Source organism: Macaca thibetana, chromosome 9 (genome assembly GCF_024542745.1).
Source record: "Macaca thibetana thibetana isolate TM-01 chromosome 9, ASM2454274v1, whole genome shotgun sequence".
Classification (NCBI taxonomy): domain Eukaryota; kingdom Metazoa; phylum Chordata; class Mammalia; order Primates; family Cercopithecidae; genus Macaca; species Macaca thibetana.
In genome coordinates, this window is record NC_065586.1 from 97,871,558 (window position 1) to 97,887,470 (window position 15,913).

The 15,913-nt window shown below is 41.9% G+C and overlaps 2 protein-coding genes across 2 annotated transcripts in view; both read right to left on the bottom strand.

Moving 5' to 3' along the window:
* Positions 1-15,913, bottom strand: part of NPM3 (nucleophosmin/nucleoplasmin 3) — a 66,044-nt gene that overhangs the window by 9,558 nt on the left and 40,573 nt on the right. The gene's annotated exons all lie outside the window — the stretch shown is intronic.
* The window catches only part of OGA (O-GlcNAcase), a 45,918-nt gene that overhangs the window by 6,456 nt on the left and 23,549 nt on the right, over positions 1-15,913 (bottom strand). The window contains exons 8-15 of the mRNA XM_050804109.1: positions 13,945-14,229; positions 10,099-10,257; positions 8,690-9,303; positions 7,856-8,030; positions 3,791-3,876; positions 2,729-2,833; positions 1,208-1,293; positions 749-941 (exon numbers count right to left, since the gene is read on the bottom strand). Coding sequence (XP_050660066.1) covers positions 749-941; positions 1,208-1,293; positions 2,729-2,833; positions 3,791-3,876; positions 7,856-8,030; positions 8,690-9,303; positions 10,099-10,257; positions 13,945-14,229 — 1,703 coding nt within the window. The remainder of the gene's footprint in view (positions 1-748; positions 942-1,207; positions 1,294-2,728; positions 2,834-3,790; positions 3,877-7,855; positions 8,031-8,689; positions 9,304-10,098; positions 10,258-13,944; positions 14,230-15,913) is intronic.

Consider the following 15,913-nt stretch of genomic DNA (forward strand, 5'->3'; position numbering starts at 1 on the left):
CCATGCCCAGCTAATATTTTTTGTATTTTTAGTAGAGACGGAGTTTCACCACGTTGGCCAGGCTGGTCTTGAACTCCTGACTTCAGGTGATACACCCGCCTTGGCCTCCCAAAGTGCTGGGATTACAGGCACGAGTCACCGTGCCTGGCCAAGACCATAGTATCTTTAAAACAAAGAGGAAAAAAGTGTTGTCTTTACTGTGTTTTCACCTGAGGAAATATTACAACAGTACTCCCAAATAAAAAATTGTCCCAATATTGGGGAAACAGTGAAAAATGTCATGATAAGAATAAGCCATAAGAATTCTTTTTCTTTTTTTCTTGAGACAGAGTCTCGCTCTGTGGCCCAGGCTGGAGTGCAGTGGCCGGATCTCAGCTCACTGCAAGCTCCGCCTCCCGGGTTCACGCCATTCTCCTGCCTCAGCCTCCCGAGTAGCTGGGACTACAGGCGCCCGCCACCTCGCCCGGCTAGTTTTTTGTATTTTTTAGTAGAGACGGGGTTTCACCAGGTTAGCCAGGATGGTCTCGATCTCCTGACCTCGTGATCCGCCCGTCTCGGCCTCCCAAAGTGCTGGGATTACAGGCTTGAGCCACCGCGCCCGGCCAAGAATTCTTTCTGCAAGAAAATTAACTTACAGAAGCACTAAGATTTTATGACGTATCTACGTACTTTTCCATTTTAGTAAGTACTTTAATAAAACAAAACAAAAAAACCATTACCATAGTATAATTCTTAACCTGTGTATTACCTCAGCCTCAGAGAGTTCTTTGTCACCATTTGGCTTGGTATACTTCTCCTGCATGAAGGGTATCCAGGAAATTTTACATTTTTTAATAAAGGGGGTCACATCTACAGTGCCCAAGGCGTAACCACATATGCCATCTTCATCTTCTAGGACAAAGCAGTAATCCAGGCTGAGGGAAAGCAGCCCTCCTACTAACCTGCTCAGAAAGAAAGAGGCCACAGTAAACTTAAGTTGCTAATATAAAATTCAGACTTCAGTGATGTAAGACCCACTGTACTTGAATGAACTTACGGAAGCTACATTTAGTGTAAGAAGGAACTGGAAATGCACACACATTCAGATTTTACTAAAGCCAAAGTCGGATATAAAATAAATGAATGTATTTCCAGTCATCACCTCCCCTCAATCTGATAAGCCTGGCTATAAAAAGTCTATTCCCAAATCCAAATACTCATCACATACTTGTCTCCAATAAGATCAGGCTGACTTTGAAAGGGTAAACCCACTCCATCGTCATACATTTCTCTGCAAATCTTGTACACGGATGCCTGAAAATATAATCTAGTTAAGCAACACATCAAGAAAAATGGTAGCAGAATCTAAAAATATAACTCACAAGTCAGTCTGAGGAGGGAGTAACAAAATGGCCTATCAGAAATATCACCTCTTCTTTGTAAAATAAAGATTTATTCATTGAGTCAGATTTGTAAAACCAGCAAAAAACAGCAAGGTTTGAGGAATACTGAGAATTGGCTTTTACAGAGGATGGTTTTTGTTTTTGATCTCTGAGACAGAGTCTTGCTATCACCAGGCTGTAGTGCAGTGGCGCAATCTGGGCTGACTGCAGCCTCTGCCTCCTGGGTTCAAGCAATTCTCTTGCCTCAGGCTCCTGTAGCTGGGATTACAGGTGCATGCCACTACACCCAGTTAATTTTTATATTTTTAGTAGAGACGGGGTTTCACCATGTTGGTCAGGATGGTCTCGATCTTCTGACCTCGTGATCCGCCTGCCTCGGCCTCCCAAAGGTGTGAGCCACCGCCCCCAGCCTACAGAGGATGACTTTTGATAGTAAGTTGTGTTCAAAGGCCAGCAAACCTTGAGGTATAGTCTCTTGACTTTCTATACATTAGGGATACTTCTAAAATGTTTAAACCTGTTACTGTATTTTTTTATTTTTGTGTCGCCCAGGCTGCACTTGCGCAATCTCGGCTCACTACAACCTCCACCTCCTGGGTTCAAGTGATTCTCCTGCCTTAGCCTCCCAATCAGCTGGGATTACAGGCATGTGCCACCATACCCATCTAATTTTTTTTTGAGACAGAGTCTCGCTCTGTTGCCTAGGCTGGAGTGCAATGGCACGATCTCGGCTCACTGCAACCTCTGCCTCTAGGGCTCAAGGGATTCTCCAGCCTCAGCCTCCAGAGTAGCTGAGATTACAGGCACACCCAACTAACTTTTTTTATTTTTAATAGAGACCATGTTGGCCAGGCCAGTCTCGAACTCCTGACTTCAGGTAATTTGACCGCCTCGGTCTCCCAAATTGCTGGGATTACAGACATGAGCCACCGCGCCTGGCCCTGTTACTGTCTTTAAACAGTCTTGCTTTTTTTCTTTAGTTGATTGTCAACAGCCTGTAGGTACTTCACAATTGAAAATTACAGAACACCAATATATTAGAGAAAATCAGTCAAGGACAACACATCATTTAGACACATTAACTATTTTGTAACTCCAACTCTGAATACAATTCATCTGACTTTTTCAAGGGAGAAATTAAAGAACTTGGCACAAGATGTTAGAAGTCTAAACTCCTTAGATTCTTCCTTAAATTTCTCAAGATACGTTGAATGTTTTAATGAACTTTCTCCATCTAAAGTTTGCAGTTTTAAGACAGAAGGATTCTTTTAACCAGTGAGTTCAAAGGTAAGTTTTAAGTGTGCACCATACCCATACACCAAGTTGGTAGGTAGAGAGACAATTACCTCATCTTTAGGAAAATAAGGTCTTATAGTATAAACTTTGGAGGTAGGAGTCAGTGGAGGTGGCTGAAAAAAGAGATCATTTGCCCCATCAATTGGCAGCAAACGCTGTGGGAAGAAAAAAAAGGAGATGGATTAGTGTTGGGAAGGTATCCATTTCTTTAAATGGGTGTGCACTGCAGATTACCAACTTATATTAACTGGCTACTGCAGGCAGACCTAAAGAAGAGGGGTGTACTATGCTTTACTAATAGAAATACCTCTTTGCTGGGGGAGGGGAGTGCTTCTGAATAGAAATTACCCACTCTGAGTTACAGCTTTAGTGGCATATTAATGGGGATTTAATTTACAGTAAAAACAAAAACAAAAACAAAAACAAACCTATTCCAATTATGACAAATCTATTTTTTTAAACCTATCTTAGATAGACCATCTCTCTAAGATAAGATGGCAGAACAGAATGTCAGGAGGAGAGGTTTGGTCTGAAGAGGGTTATCTGTCCAGGAGACGCTTTATCCCCAAAGCAATGCGCTTCAGTTTGCTGTGCGCAGCAGAGCACCTGTTGGGGGGAGAAAAGTAGAGCACCTAGAAAGTCCATGAACAAATTCCAGCAGCAAAAAAACTCTGTTAAATTTTCAGCAATGGACAATTCTTTCAAGCACATTATATTTACAAAATAATTGGATAAATATCCAAAAGCTCTTTCACCATTTATTTGCATAATTACTATTTTTTGCTCATGGAGTTTCCACTGGCAGATAAGCATGCGCGCATTGTGCATTGCGGGCGCAGATTAAAATGCTGTGCGACCTGCAAAGAAACAATGTGAAGTGTATACCTAGAGCCGCTGCGCTTCGCAGGCGCGGGGGGGATTGGCAGCATCTCCTTCAGAAATTACTGTGAAAGAGGAGGAAAATTTGATTTAAAAATCCAGCTATGTAACTAAATTGAATTTGGGACTAGAAAGCCTTCGGCAGACCAATCCTTCCAGCCATCTGATGCGCAACATAAGGTTTCTCATAAAACAAAGAAAATGTCAATTCAGTTGTGAATTCATATTGATACCTGGAACTCTCCTGCTAGACCACCTCTAAAGGCCCAGGGTTCTTGGTCTCCAATTAAGAATTGTGCTGAAGAATGACTACGACACCCTGTTGAGATCAGATCCAAGCGGAGAACGTTACGAGAAAGGGGATTTCCTGGGGTCTCAAATGTCCAACAAACTGACAAACACTTCGTGGAAATAGCTCTCTAACAATAATCAGGGTTTCAGGGCAAGGCTATGATAATAATTATTATTTTTAAAAATAGTAATGGCATTTCAATACTAATGTTCCTTCTTCCAATTAATAAATAATCAGTATTATCAGTTCTACTCTTTAATTACGGGAAAGAAAGTAAATCCCAAGTTTGTCTGGGTTAACTTCATATATTCCCTAGATATTATACAAATCAAGCTAGCTGCTTGCTCTGTCATAAAATTGCAGTAACTATAAACTAAAATGACTGACAGATGATTAGACACTTTATTATCACAGCCCATGAAGGAATTAAACCTGTCTGAAGTCACATTTTACATTTTGAGGAAGGGTACAGGTAAGGGAAAAGGGCGGGGGAAGAGGATTAATCTTGTCAGAAAACTAAGGTCAGTAGAATAAAATACAAGAAATTAAGTTGACAAAATGAAACACAATGAGAAAAATTTCTTTGGACAAAATTCAAAATCAGACTTGGCTAATAACAATACCAGTCTGACAGATTCTGAAAACTAAGGAGAGCCACTTGATGTTATTTTGTCCAGAGCTAAATACACTTTTCTTAAAAGTATGACAGTATCTGGTTCCTCTGACCAGCCATTATAATCTTTGCAAAACACCGAATATACACATGGAATACAGAAGTCACTATTAAAGTCACCACTTAACTAATAGGCAATAAAGCTAGCTAACAGTAAGACATAATTAAAGGCAAATGTTTGGAGGCCAAATCAAAATCACTTGCCTAGTCTTCTGACAAGATAAAGCAGCGCAATATAGTTCTTTTCCATTGGAAGACAGCATTCTACCTCCTGTTCAAGTTAACAGTCTCATCAGTACAAGATATAGTGTGCTAGTCAGACAGTCCCAAAGCAAACCAATTTTTTGTTAACAATTCAGCCCATTAAGAGATTGTATCTGGTTTGTCATTTTTCAAGGGTAGGGGTACTTTTAAAAAACATAAAATGTAGTATTTGTAAAATAAATATGAAACAGGGTCAAAATTTAGACTATAAGAGAACCTGTCCCATTCCGTAACTCAGTGTAATTTACACTGCAGGAAAAAGACTATACCTCTCAAACTTTAAGATCAGCCAATTTCCCCTACCCCCTACTTTGAGACTACAACATAACTAGCACTTCCAACTATTACAATAAAAAGCTGCATGTACGAAGAGCTGTGTAAATGAAAACATGGTTAATGCCTCAGTCGCTGCGCAAACGTGACTTCAGTTCATGTCTACCGCCCTTAAATCTACCTCAGCTACCTCACAGATAGAACCTTGCAATTTAAACTAATTAATCATGACGCGCTGTGAACATCTGCCGCTGTCCATCCAATAGTAGTAGACACTTGTGCTGAGGATTCTCCCATCTGTACACAATGGGGAAGAAGATAATAGAAGTCATTAGTAATCAAAAGTACTGCATAGCCACATTGTTTAAAGGACTGAATGCCAGCTGGACTGGAGAGAGGAGGAAAAGGAAGGGTTCTAATCAGTAAACCCCTGAAATTACTACAGAACCAAGAAAATACTCTCCCTGTTGTGAGCTTTTGTAAAGCTATGTGGATACGAAGATAATTATTTAAAACTTTTAAGATGTTACAAGATGGGGATGTCCAATCTTTTGGCTTCCCTGGGGCACACTGGAAGAACTGTCTTGGGCCACACATAAAATACACTAATTACAGCTGATGAGCTTAAAAAATAAATAAATTTTAAAAACTCACAATGTTTTAAGAAAGTTTACAAATCTGTGTTGAGCCACAGGTTGGACAAGCTTGCTATAAGAGCTTGGGATTGTGTAAGAGCTATCTATATAATTTTGGAAAGCTACCACCATAAATGCTTAGTGCAGACATAAAAACCCTAAGAAACAAACAATACTGTGTATAATCAAGAATTTAACTTCTAATAATTCTTAAATTAAAAACTGAGTATCAAATGTTTTCTGTAATGTATTTCAAGCTCAATAATCCAAATTTCAGGTTCAAAATTCCTAAGGGCCTTAGAAACTTAAGTTTAAATCCCTGTAAGAATTAATTATAAGAACCTGAGCAGATGCCTGGAAGGCACATGTTGTCATCCAACAACCAATATTGAGGTCTCCTGAGCCTAACGGTAGATGTCTCCCATGTCTAGGAGCTATACGGAGCCTCCCCGCCCACCTCTGCCTCCCCAGAGATGAAGTCTCGCTCTGTCACCCAGGCTGGAGTGCAGTGACACGATCTCGGCTCACTGCAACCTCCACCTCCTGGGTTCAAGTGATTCTTCTGCCTCAGCCTCCCGAGTAGCTGGGACTACAGACATGTGCCATCATGCCCAACTAATTTTTGTATTTTTAGTAGAGATGGGGTTTCACCATATTGGCCACGCTGGTCTCGAACTCCTGACCTCATGATCTGCCCACCTAGGCCTCCCTAAGTGCTGGGACTACAGGTTTGAGCCGCTGTGCGCAGCCAATATTTCCTTTTTTTTTTTTTTTTGAGATGGCATCCCCCTCTGTCACCCAGGCTGGAGTACAGTGGTGTGATCTCAGCTCACTGCGACCTCTGCCTCCTGAGTTCAAGCGATTCTCCTGCTTCAGCCTCTCAAGTAGCTGGGATTACAGGCATGCACCACCACGAGTGGCTAATTTTTGCCTTTTTTTAATAGAGACGGGGTTTCACCATGTTGGCCAGGCTGGTCTCGAACTCCTGACCTCAAGTGATCCGCCCGCCTCAGCCTCCAAGAGCGCTGGGATTACAGGGGTGAGCCACTGCGCCCGAAGCTATACAGAGCCTTTTACCATGAGGTCAGAATACTCTCTTCCACCTGTTATATACAGCAATCCCAAAAAAGTTATATATTTTCAAATTAACAATCAGAGACTCTACTTTTAGTAGCTAATTAGCTGTATCACAGGGAAACTCTTTTTTTTTTTTAAACATTTAAGAGCCCAAAAGGTATACAGGCAGAAAGTGGAAAATCTCACTACTACTTTTTATTCTAAGCTCACGGTGTTTCAGATATCAATTTCACAACCAAGACCATGAACCCCATTCACAGTATTTGTGACTACTATGAAAACTATGACAGGTCAGTCAGCCTTGCTGCCTGCTGTGTGCTGTATATAAGTCCATTACATATTCCTTATAGCTGGATTGAAAACCTGAAAATGAAATGAGGTCCCTAGAGAAACTTGGCCATGCTGGTGCTTTTTACCAAGTTTGACAATTAAAAAAAAAAAAAAAAAAAGTGTTCAAAGGAGACATACAAAAGTCCATCCATTTAATGCAGCAGAGATGTTTTAGGGGACTACAATTTCTATCCCCTGGTAAAACCAACACTTGGTAGAAGGATAAAGAAAAAGTCACGTGAAATACTGAATAGCACCAGAATAGCCTTACACTAAAGCTCGCATGCGCACAGGGCTGGGAGGATGGCTTCCTCTTGCCAGGCCCCTTAGAGGTCATTTCAGCAATTGTTCTGTTAAACATAGCATTAATGTTATCAAGACACAGCAAGCAGCAGAAAGCTTATGGAGTCACATTTCATAGTGTCTCATCTCCAAATAAGATAAAAGTGGTATACAGGGTTCCATCCAGAAAGCATTCAGTCAGAGCAAGTTAAAGTCAGTACACTTTCTAACATATTTTTTTAAGATACTTATGCTGAATTAGCCCAAGGGAGAAAAATTAATGTGCTTGATGTATTTACTAAGACTTGCATCTCAAGTCTTCAATAATGCCTACTTTTGAAAGAAACCTAGGCAAAGAATTGAAAAGACTTGGAAACGTGCCAATTCCCTAAATGTTTTTCTCCCTGTGGGATAATTTTTTTTTAAAGGGACAATATATTTGAGGAGAAGAGATTATTCCTGGTACACCTACCTAACCACTGTACAAAAGACTTCACCATAGACATTATACTCTTGATATCCCAAACATAGGAGTACATGTCATAAAGGATTGTCCTGTTGGCACAATTGGACAGCCGAGTGAACATTCCCATCACTAGTCCACACATCTCTTCAAACTTGGCTGCTCGTGACCGCCATTCTTCAATCTAGTGAGGATCAATAAAAAGACTCAAAAAATTGCAAGCTTAACAAAATAATCTGAGACACAGTTACATATTAAGCTGTGTATGTTGTCAGGTATTGGCAATTTATCCTAACCATTAAAGTATCGCTTTGTGTCTCCCCAAACTGACAAATATTCCTAAAATAACACTTTTCCTTATTGGTAACTAGAAGGGCAAAATATGAAACTGAAGGTACCAGATTTAGCAGAGTCCACATCCACTGTAAATAACATACTTTTTTTTTTTTAAGACAGTTTCCCTCTTGTCACCCAGGCTGGAATACAATGGCGCAATCTCAGCTCACTGCAAACTCCGCCTCCCAGGTTCAAGCGATTCTCCTGCCTCAGCCTCCTGAGTAGCTGGGATTACAGGTGCCCGCCACCATGCCCAGCTAATTTTTGTATTTTTAGTAGAGATGGGGTTTCACCTTGTTGGCCAGGCTGATCTCGAACTCCTGCCCGCTTCGGCCTCCCAAAGTTCTGGGATTACAGGCATGAGCCATCATACCCAGCCTAAAGAACATATTCTAAAACATGGTCAATTTTCTGTCAGTTACAGTGTACTCATTTAAGAACTTTCTCCACATTACCAGTATGGGGAACCACCCAGGCTTCAGCAGCAGGCAAATTAAACATACTCACTTTTTCAGAGTCTTTTCCTTTGCAGTTGACACTGACAACACTACTATTTGCTCTAAGCCACTGAAATTCCCGTAACATCTGTGCTCCTTTGGGTCCATGCTCATAAGGAAGGTAGAATAGATCAGCAAGTAACTGCAAATCCTCCAGGGTCACTGGTTCCGCAGTGTATAAAGGTTTTTCATTTGGACCTGGCACAAACTGCTCCTTGTTCGTCTGTTCATCAGTCTGCATAGGGGCAATGTCACTAATACAATCTTCTTGCATGGACATCTCTGGGGATTTTGATTCAGCTATGCTCTCTTTATCAGTGTCCATTGGTTTCAATTCCTCTGCCATTTTCGCTTCAACAATTTCACTCAGTATTTGACTGTCATTCTTGTGGTCCGTTTCTTCTTGTTTTTCCACCACCATGTCCATGGGTTCTTCATCAGGCTGTTTCTTTTCTTCTTCCTTGGTCAGAGTAGTAGGCTCACCACTCAAGGCTGCTCCTTGGCTCATAATGGGCTCCTGATAAACTGTTGTTACTACGGTTGTGGCATTTAAAGAAGGTGCTGCAACTAAAGGAGTCCCATCAACTACACTTGCTTTAGCTCCACTGTGTGCAACTTGCCTACCTACAAAAACAAATGTATAAATAAATAAAATGGTCACAGAGATAATTAGAATTAGAGACAGAACACATTAGATTCAGAAAGATGCTTTATCATATTTGTTAAGTGGAACCTCAATGTTAGATTCAAATTAATTTGATCTCTAGGAAAAATGAGATTTCTCTACACCACTAGGGATGCAGGAATGGACGGGGGTTGGGAGGTAATAAACATGCCAACATCTACTATTACATTCTCTTTTGAAAATTTGTATCTAAAAACCCTTAAATTACTTCAAAAAATTTATTTTTAAGAGAAAATAGCATTCCATCAAAAATAAAAGCTATTTGACCAAAAGTAAGATTTAAAAATCCTTATTCTCTAGATCCCCCAATTTCATTTAATTTCACTTTGCTTAGTGGGCCTAAGGTAAGGCACATAACAGTGTTTTTTTTTTTTTTTTTTTTTGAGATGAAGTCTCGCTCTGTCACCCAGGCTGGAGTGCAGTGGTGCAATCTTGGCTCACTGCAACCTCCGCCTCCCAAGTTCAGGCGACTGTCCTGCCTCAGCCTCCCAAGTAGGTGGGACTACAGGCATATGCCACCATGCCCGGTTAATCTTTGTATTTCTAGTAGGGACAAGGTTTCACTATGTTGGCCAGGCTGGTCTCGAACTCCTGACCTCACGTGATCCACCTGCCTCGGCCTCCCAAAGTGCTGAGATTACAGGTGTGGGCCACCGCACCCGGGCGACAGTGTTCTTTACTTTGTGACTCAACTATTTGATCTAACCCCCTTAACAAAGAATGGCCAAACTCACTGCTGTACTGATGAGGCACACCAAATTCTTGCAACCATTCTGTTAAAGCTAGCTTTAGAGCCATCTGTGGACTATAGAGTACATCAGTTTCAATATCTTCATCACTGCCTTCATTTTCTAACTTTATTTGGATGGATACAGTACTATCTTCACTGTCAGCTGCAAAAAATAAAAATAAAAAAAGAGCACAAAAATACTTTTGATTACAAAATCGTTCTGACAAGTGAGAAGAATAAATGCAACTAATTGTCACAGTATAACCACAGAAACGACTAGAATCAGAACAAATCTTAAACATAAAAATGCAAATAAAAGCAAGACCCTTCACTCAACGATTTCATCTAGGATAGTAACCTAAATGCAATGCTAAATGTAAAATCTCAATTGAAATAAGAAATATAAATTTTAGTATCAGTGGAAGAGTCAATCTGAAATGTCCACTAAGTACTAATTGTTGGGAAGTCAAGGTCAAAAGTACCATGCTTTTTGTATGAAGAAAACATTGCACAGCCTTCAGGGCCCTGTAACTTTTTTTTTTTTTGAGATGGGAGTCTCACCCTGTCACCCAGGCTGGAGTGCAGTGGCAGGATCTTGGCTCACTACAACCTCCGCCTCACAGGTTCAAGCAATTCTCCTGCCTCAGCCTCCCGAGTAGCTGGGACTACAGGTGCATGCCACCATGCCCGGCTAATTTTTGTATTATTAGTAGAGATGGGGTTTCACCATGTTGGCCAGGCTGGTCTCGAACTCTTGACCTCGTGATCCGCCTGCCTAGGCCTCCCAAAGTGCTCGGATTACAAGCGTGAACCACTACGCCCGACCATAACATCATTATTAATAAAAGCATTGAGGGAAAATGAAGAGGCCGGGCGTGGTGGCTCATGCCTGTAATCCCAGAACTTTGGGAGGCTAAGGCGGGCGAATCACCTGAGACCTGCAGTTCAAGACTAGCCTGGCCAACATGGTAAAAGCCCATCTCTACTAAAAATACAAAAAATTAGCCAGACATGGTGGCAGGCACCTGTAATCCCAGCTACTCGGGAGGCTGAAGCAAGAGAACTGCTTGAACCGAGGGGTCAGAGGTTGCAGTGAGCTGAGATTTGGCCATTGCATTCCAGTCTGGACAAGAGCAAGATTCCGTCTCAAATATAAAAAAAGAAGAGATAATCGACAGAGACCCACAAATTAGCACACATAAGGCAACAAAGCTCTGAGCTAGGATAGTGGTAGAGAAAATTAAGTCTGAATTCTTTGGTTTTGTACTTAAAAACTCAATTCTTAGCTTTCCTTAACATTTCCTGCATATGTCCCAGGTTTGGATAGTGTCTGCCACCCTTAATATGTTCCACGCTCTGCCTTAAAAGATGTAGGAGTTAAGTGCCATGTACACTGACAGCACTGAAATTACATTCCCAATTTTTGTTTTTCATTGAGGAGAGGAGGATGACAATGACTGAACCAATATTCCTATTTTTTTTTTCTAATGGGGAGAGGAGGATGACAATGACTGAGCCAAAAGGGAGACATTAATTCAATAAAAAATTCAAAGCAGGAGTATGGAACTGAGAAATAGACCACAACTATTAATATTCCTACATACTATCATGACACTTCAGTAGCCCAAAATGGGCCAAAATTCAGAATTTCAAAAGTTCAGTGTACAGGCTGGACGCGGTGGCTCACGCCTGTAATCCCAGAACTCTGGGAGGCAGAGGCAAGCAGGATCACCAGGTCAGGAGTTCGAGACCAGCCTGACCAACATGGTGAAACCCCGTCTCCATGAAAACTATAAAAATCAGCCGGTTGGGGTGGCGTGCACCAGTAATCCCAGCTACTCAGGAGGCTGAAGCAGGAAAATCACTTGAACCAGGGAGGCGGAGGTTGCAATAAGCCAAAATTGCGCCACTGCACTTCAACCCGGGCAACAGAGCAAGACTCGGTCTCAAAGAAAAAAAAAAATTTTCAGTGTTCAGTGTTTTTCACCTCCAGCCCACAAACCTTTAATACCCAGCAAACTCTCCTCATACTTTGATCCAGCTTAAAAGTCTGTGAAATCTCTTAGCAAAAATAATCACTCTCCCCCGTGTTCACACGGCATTTTATAAATTAAACTATTACAACACTTATCACACTATCATACTATTGTCTATAAGCCTCACCCAACACTAGACTGTTTCTCAAAAGTAGGAATGGCCAGGCACAGTGGCTCACGCCTGTAATCCCAGCCCTTTGGGAGGCTGAGGCGGGTGGATCACCCAAGGTCGGCAGTTCAAGACCAGCCAGACCAACATGGAGAAACCCTGTCTCTACTAAAAATACAAGATCAGCCAGGCATGGTGGCGCATGCCTGTAATCCCAGCTACTTGGTAGGCTGAGGCAGGAGAATCGCTTGAACCTGGGAGGCGGAGGTTGCAGTGAGCCAAGATCGTACCACTGCACTAGCCTGGCAACAAGAGCAAGACTCCATCTCAAAAAGAAAAAAAAAGTAGGAACTACTTTATTCTTTGCCACCTCAGTGCCCATGATCACACATCTGCCACATGATAGATTATTTAAATGTAAATAAACAATTATCAAACACCTTACTTAGAACTCTATTAGAGATTTTTCATTAATTAAAAATTAGTGCCGGGCGCGGTGGCTCAAGCCTGTAATCCCAGCACTTTGGGAGGCCGAGACGGGCGGACCACGAGATCAGGAGATCGAGACCATCCTGGCTAACACGGTGAAACCCCGTCTCTACTAAAAAATACAAAAAACTAGCCGGGCGCGGTGGCGGGCGCCTGTAGTCCACGCTACTCGGGAGGCTGAGGCAGGAGAATGGCGTGAACCCGGGAGGCGGAGCTTGCAGTGAGCTGAGATCTGGCCACTGCACTCCAGCCTGGGTGGCAGAGCGAGACTCCGTCTCAAAAAAAAAAAAAAAAAAAAAAAAAAAAAAATTAGTAAGCCAATGTCTAAAACAAGACTATATTCCATTCGGCCAGGCAGGGTGGCTCATGCCTGTAATCCCAGCACTCCGGGAGGCCTAGGCGGACGGATCACCTGAGATCAGGAGTTCGAGACCAGTCTGGCCAATATGATGAAACCCTGTCTCTACTTTAAAAAAAAAAAAAAAAAAAAAAAAAAAAAAAAGCAAAAATAAGCCGGGCATGCCTGTAATCCCAGCTACTTGGGAGGCTGAGGCTGGAGAATCGCTTGAACCTGGGAAGTAGAGTTTGCAGTGAGCTGAGATTGTGCCACTGCACTCCACTCTAGCCTGGGCGATGGAGCAAAACTCTGTCTCATAAAAAAAGAGTATGTTCCATAAATGATAAATGTAAGCGGAATCTAAATGATCTAAGTGACTCAGATTCTGAGTATCCAGTCATCTAAAATATGCTTTTCAATAAAATTGCCTGAAAATACATTTTATCGGAATGATTCTAGAGATAATGGAAACACTTAAAGACTGTCTCCTCTAGTACTCAGACTTCAAAGACTGAATCCTATTTTATTTTTATTTATTTGATAGGGTCTTCAAGTTCCTGGGCTTATTGGCGAGCCACCACGCCGCTTCTGAATCATACTAAAAAAAAAAAAAAAAACCACTGAGGCCAAGAGGTTAAGTGACTTGTCCAAAGACACTCAACCTTTCTTCTTATCATATACATCTTCATCAACAGAATGAAACAACATACCGTAATAAAACCACTTAGTTTTGTTTCCTTCTTAGTGAAACAAAATAATTTTTTTAAAAAATAAATAAAACTGCTTCAGTTGTGATGACAAAGGAAAGTATACTTTCCACTGGCTCTAGTTAACCCCAGCTCTCCTCCCAAGGTGAAGGATCAAGTACAGGCTACTTACTCATCACTACATCTTTTCTCACTCCGTTCATGTTTGATTTGTACCAGGTGGCAAGGGTGTGGATAGCAACATAGTTGGCTTCAAATTCACAATTTGGATTAGTCAGGACTCCTTTTAACCGTGGGATGAGTTCTGTGGATCTTCCTTTGTACGGGCCCAGAAACAGTCTCTTCTGATCATAATCATTAGCATGAATGTTATCCCAAATTACTGGCGCTCTCTTAATAATCTTAGACACTTCTTCAATGGACTCTACCGGAATTTCTTTAGAAACAACTTTGGGACCTAGAAATAACAACAACCATTTGTTAAAAGAATTGTGGTTCTTGGCCAGACGCATTGGCTCATACCTGTAATCCCAGCACTTTGGGAGGCTAAGGTGGGCGGATCATTTGAGCCCAGGAGTTCGGACCAGCCTGGGCAACACAGCGAGACCCTATTTTTTTTATTTTAAGTTTAAAAATATATTTTTTTAAAAAAGAATCATGGTTCTTTAAAATATAATGGACATATAACTTTTTATTGTGTTTTCCTTACATGTACTTTTTTTTTTTTTTTTTTTTTTTGGAGACAGTCTCACTCTGTTGCCCAGGCTAGAGTGCAATGGGTGATCTTGGCTCACTGCAAGCTCCACCTCCTGGGTTCATGCCATTCTCCTGCCTCATCCTCCTGAGTAGCTGGGACTACAGGCGCCCACCACCACGCCCAGCAAATTTTTTGCATTTTTTAGTAGAGTCAGGGTTTCACCATGTTAGCCAGGATGGTCTCGATCTCCTGACCTTGTGATCTGCCGGCCTCAGCCTCCCAAAGTGCTGGAATTACAGGCATGAGCCACCGCGCTCAGACCCTTCCATGTACATTTTATAACAACTTTTCTTTTTCTGAGACAGGGTCTCCTCTGTTACCCAGACAATGGAGTAATCATAGCTCAATGCAGCCTTGAACTCCTGAGCTCAAGCAATCCTCTCACCTGAGCCTCCCAAGTAGCTGGGACTACAGGTGTGCCCCACCATGTCACAGTAATTAAAACATTTTTTGTACAGATAAGGACTTCCTATGTTGCCCAGGCTAATCTTAAACTCCTGGCCTCAAGCAATCCTCCTACCTCAGTTCAAGCCTCCCACAGCACTGGGATTACAGGCATGAACCACTGCATCCAGCCACAATTTTTCTTTTTTTTTTTTTCTTTTTATTTTATTTTTTTGTTTTTTGAGACGGAGTCTCACTCTGTCACCCAGGCTGGAGTGCAGTGGCGCGATCTCGGCTCACTGCAAGCTCCGCCTCCCGGGTTCACGCCACTCTCCTGCCTCAGCCTCCCGAGTAGCTGGGACTACAGGCGCCCACAACCGCGCCCGGCTAATTTTTTGTATTTTTAGTAGAGACGGGGTTTCACCGTGGTCTCGATCTCCTGACCTTGTGATCCGCCCGCCTCGGCCTCCCAAAGTGCTGGGATTACAGGCGTGAGCCACCGCGCCCGGCCACACAATTTTTCTTTTGAAAACAAAGCAACACGTCTTTTACTGGGCTTTATTTTTTCATTTTATAAAAGAGTTTCCTAAACGCTGCTTAGGGCTGGGATCAATACCCTTTAGCCCAGTTCCCTATAAATCTTTATTATTTATTAACTGAATTTTTTTTTTGAGACAGGGTCTCACTCTGTTGCTCAGGCATATTCACAGCTCACTGCAAACTCTACCTCCCGGGCTCAAGTGATCCTTCCACCTTAGCCCCCTAAGTAGCTGGGACTACAGGCGTGTACCACCCCACCTGGCTAAGTTTTTATTTTTTGCACAGTCTCCCTATGTTGTGTAAGCTGGTCTTTAACTCCTGGGAGCTTCCACCTCAGGCTCCCCAACCATGATAAATGTTTTTTTATATTAAGAGAATAAGTAAACTTTGTAAAAGAAAGTGTATTTTAACAAGTTCTCTGGGCCAGGTGCAATGGGTCACACCTGTAATCCCAGTACTT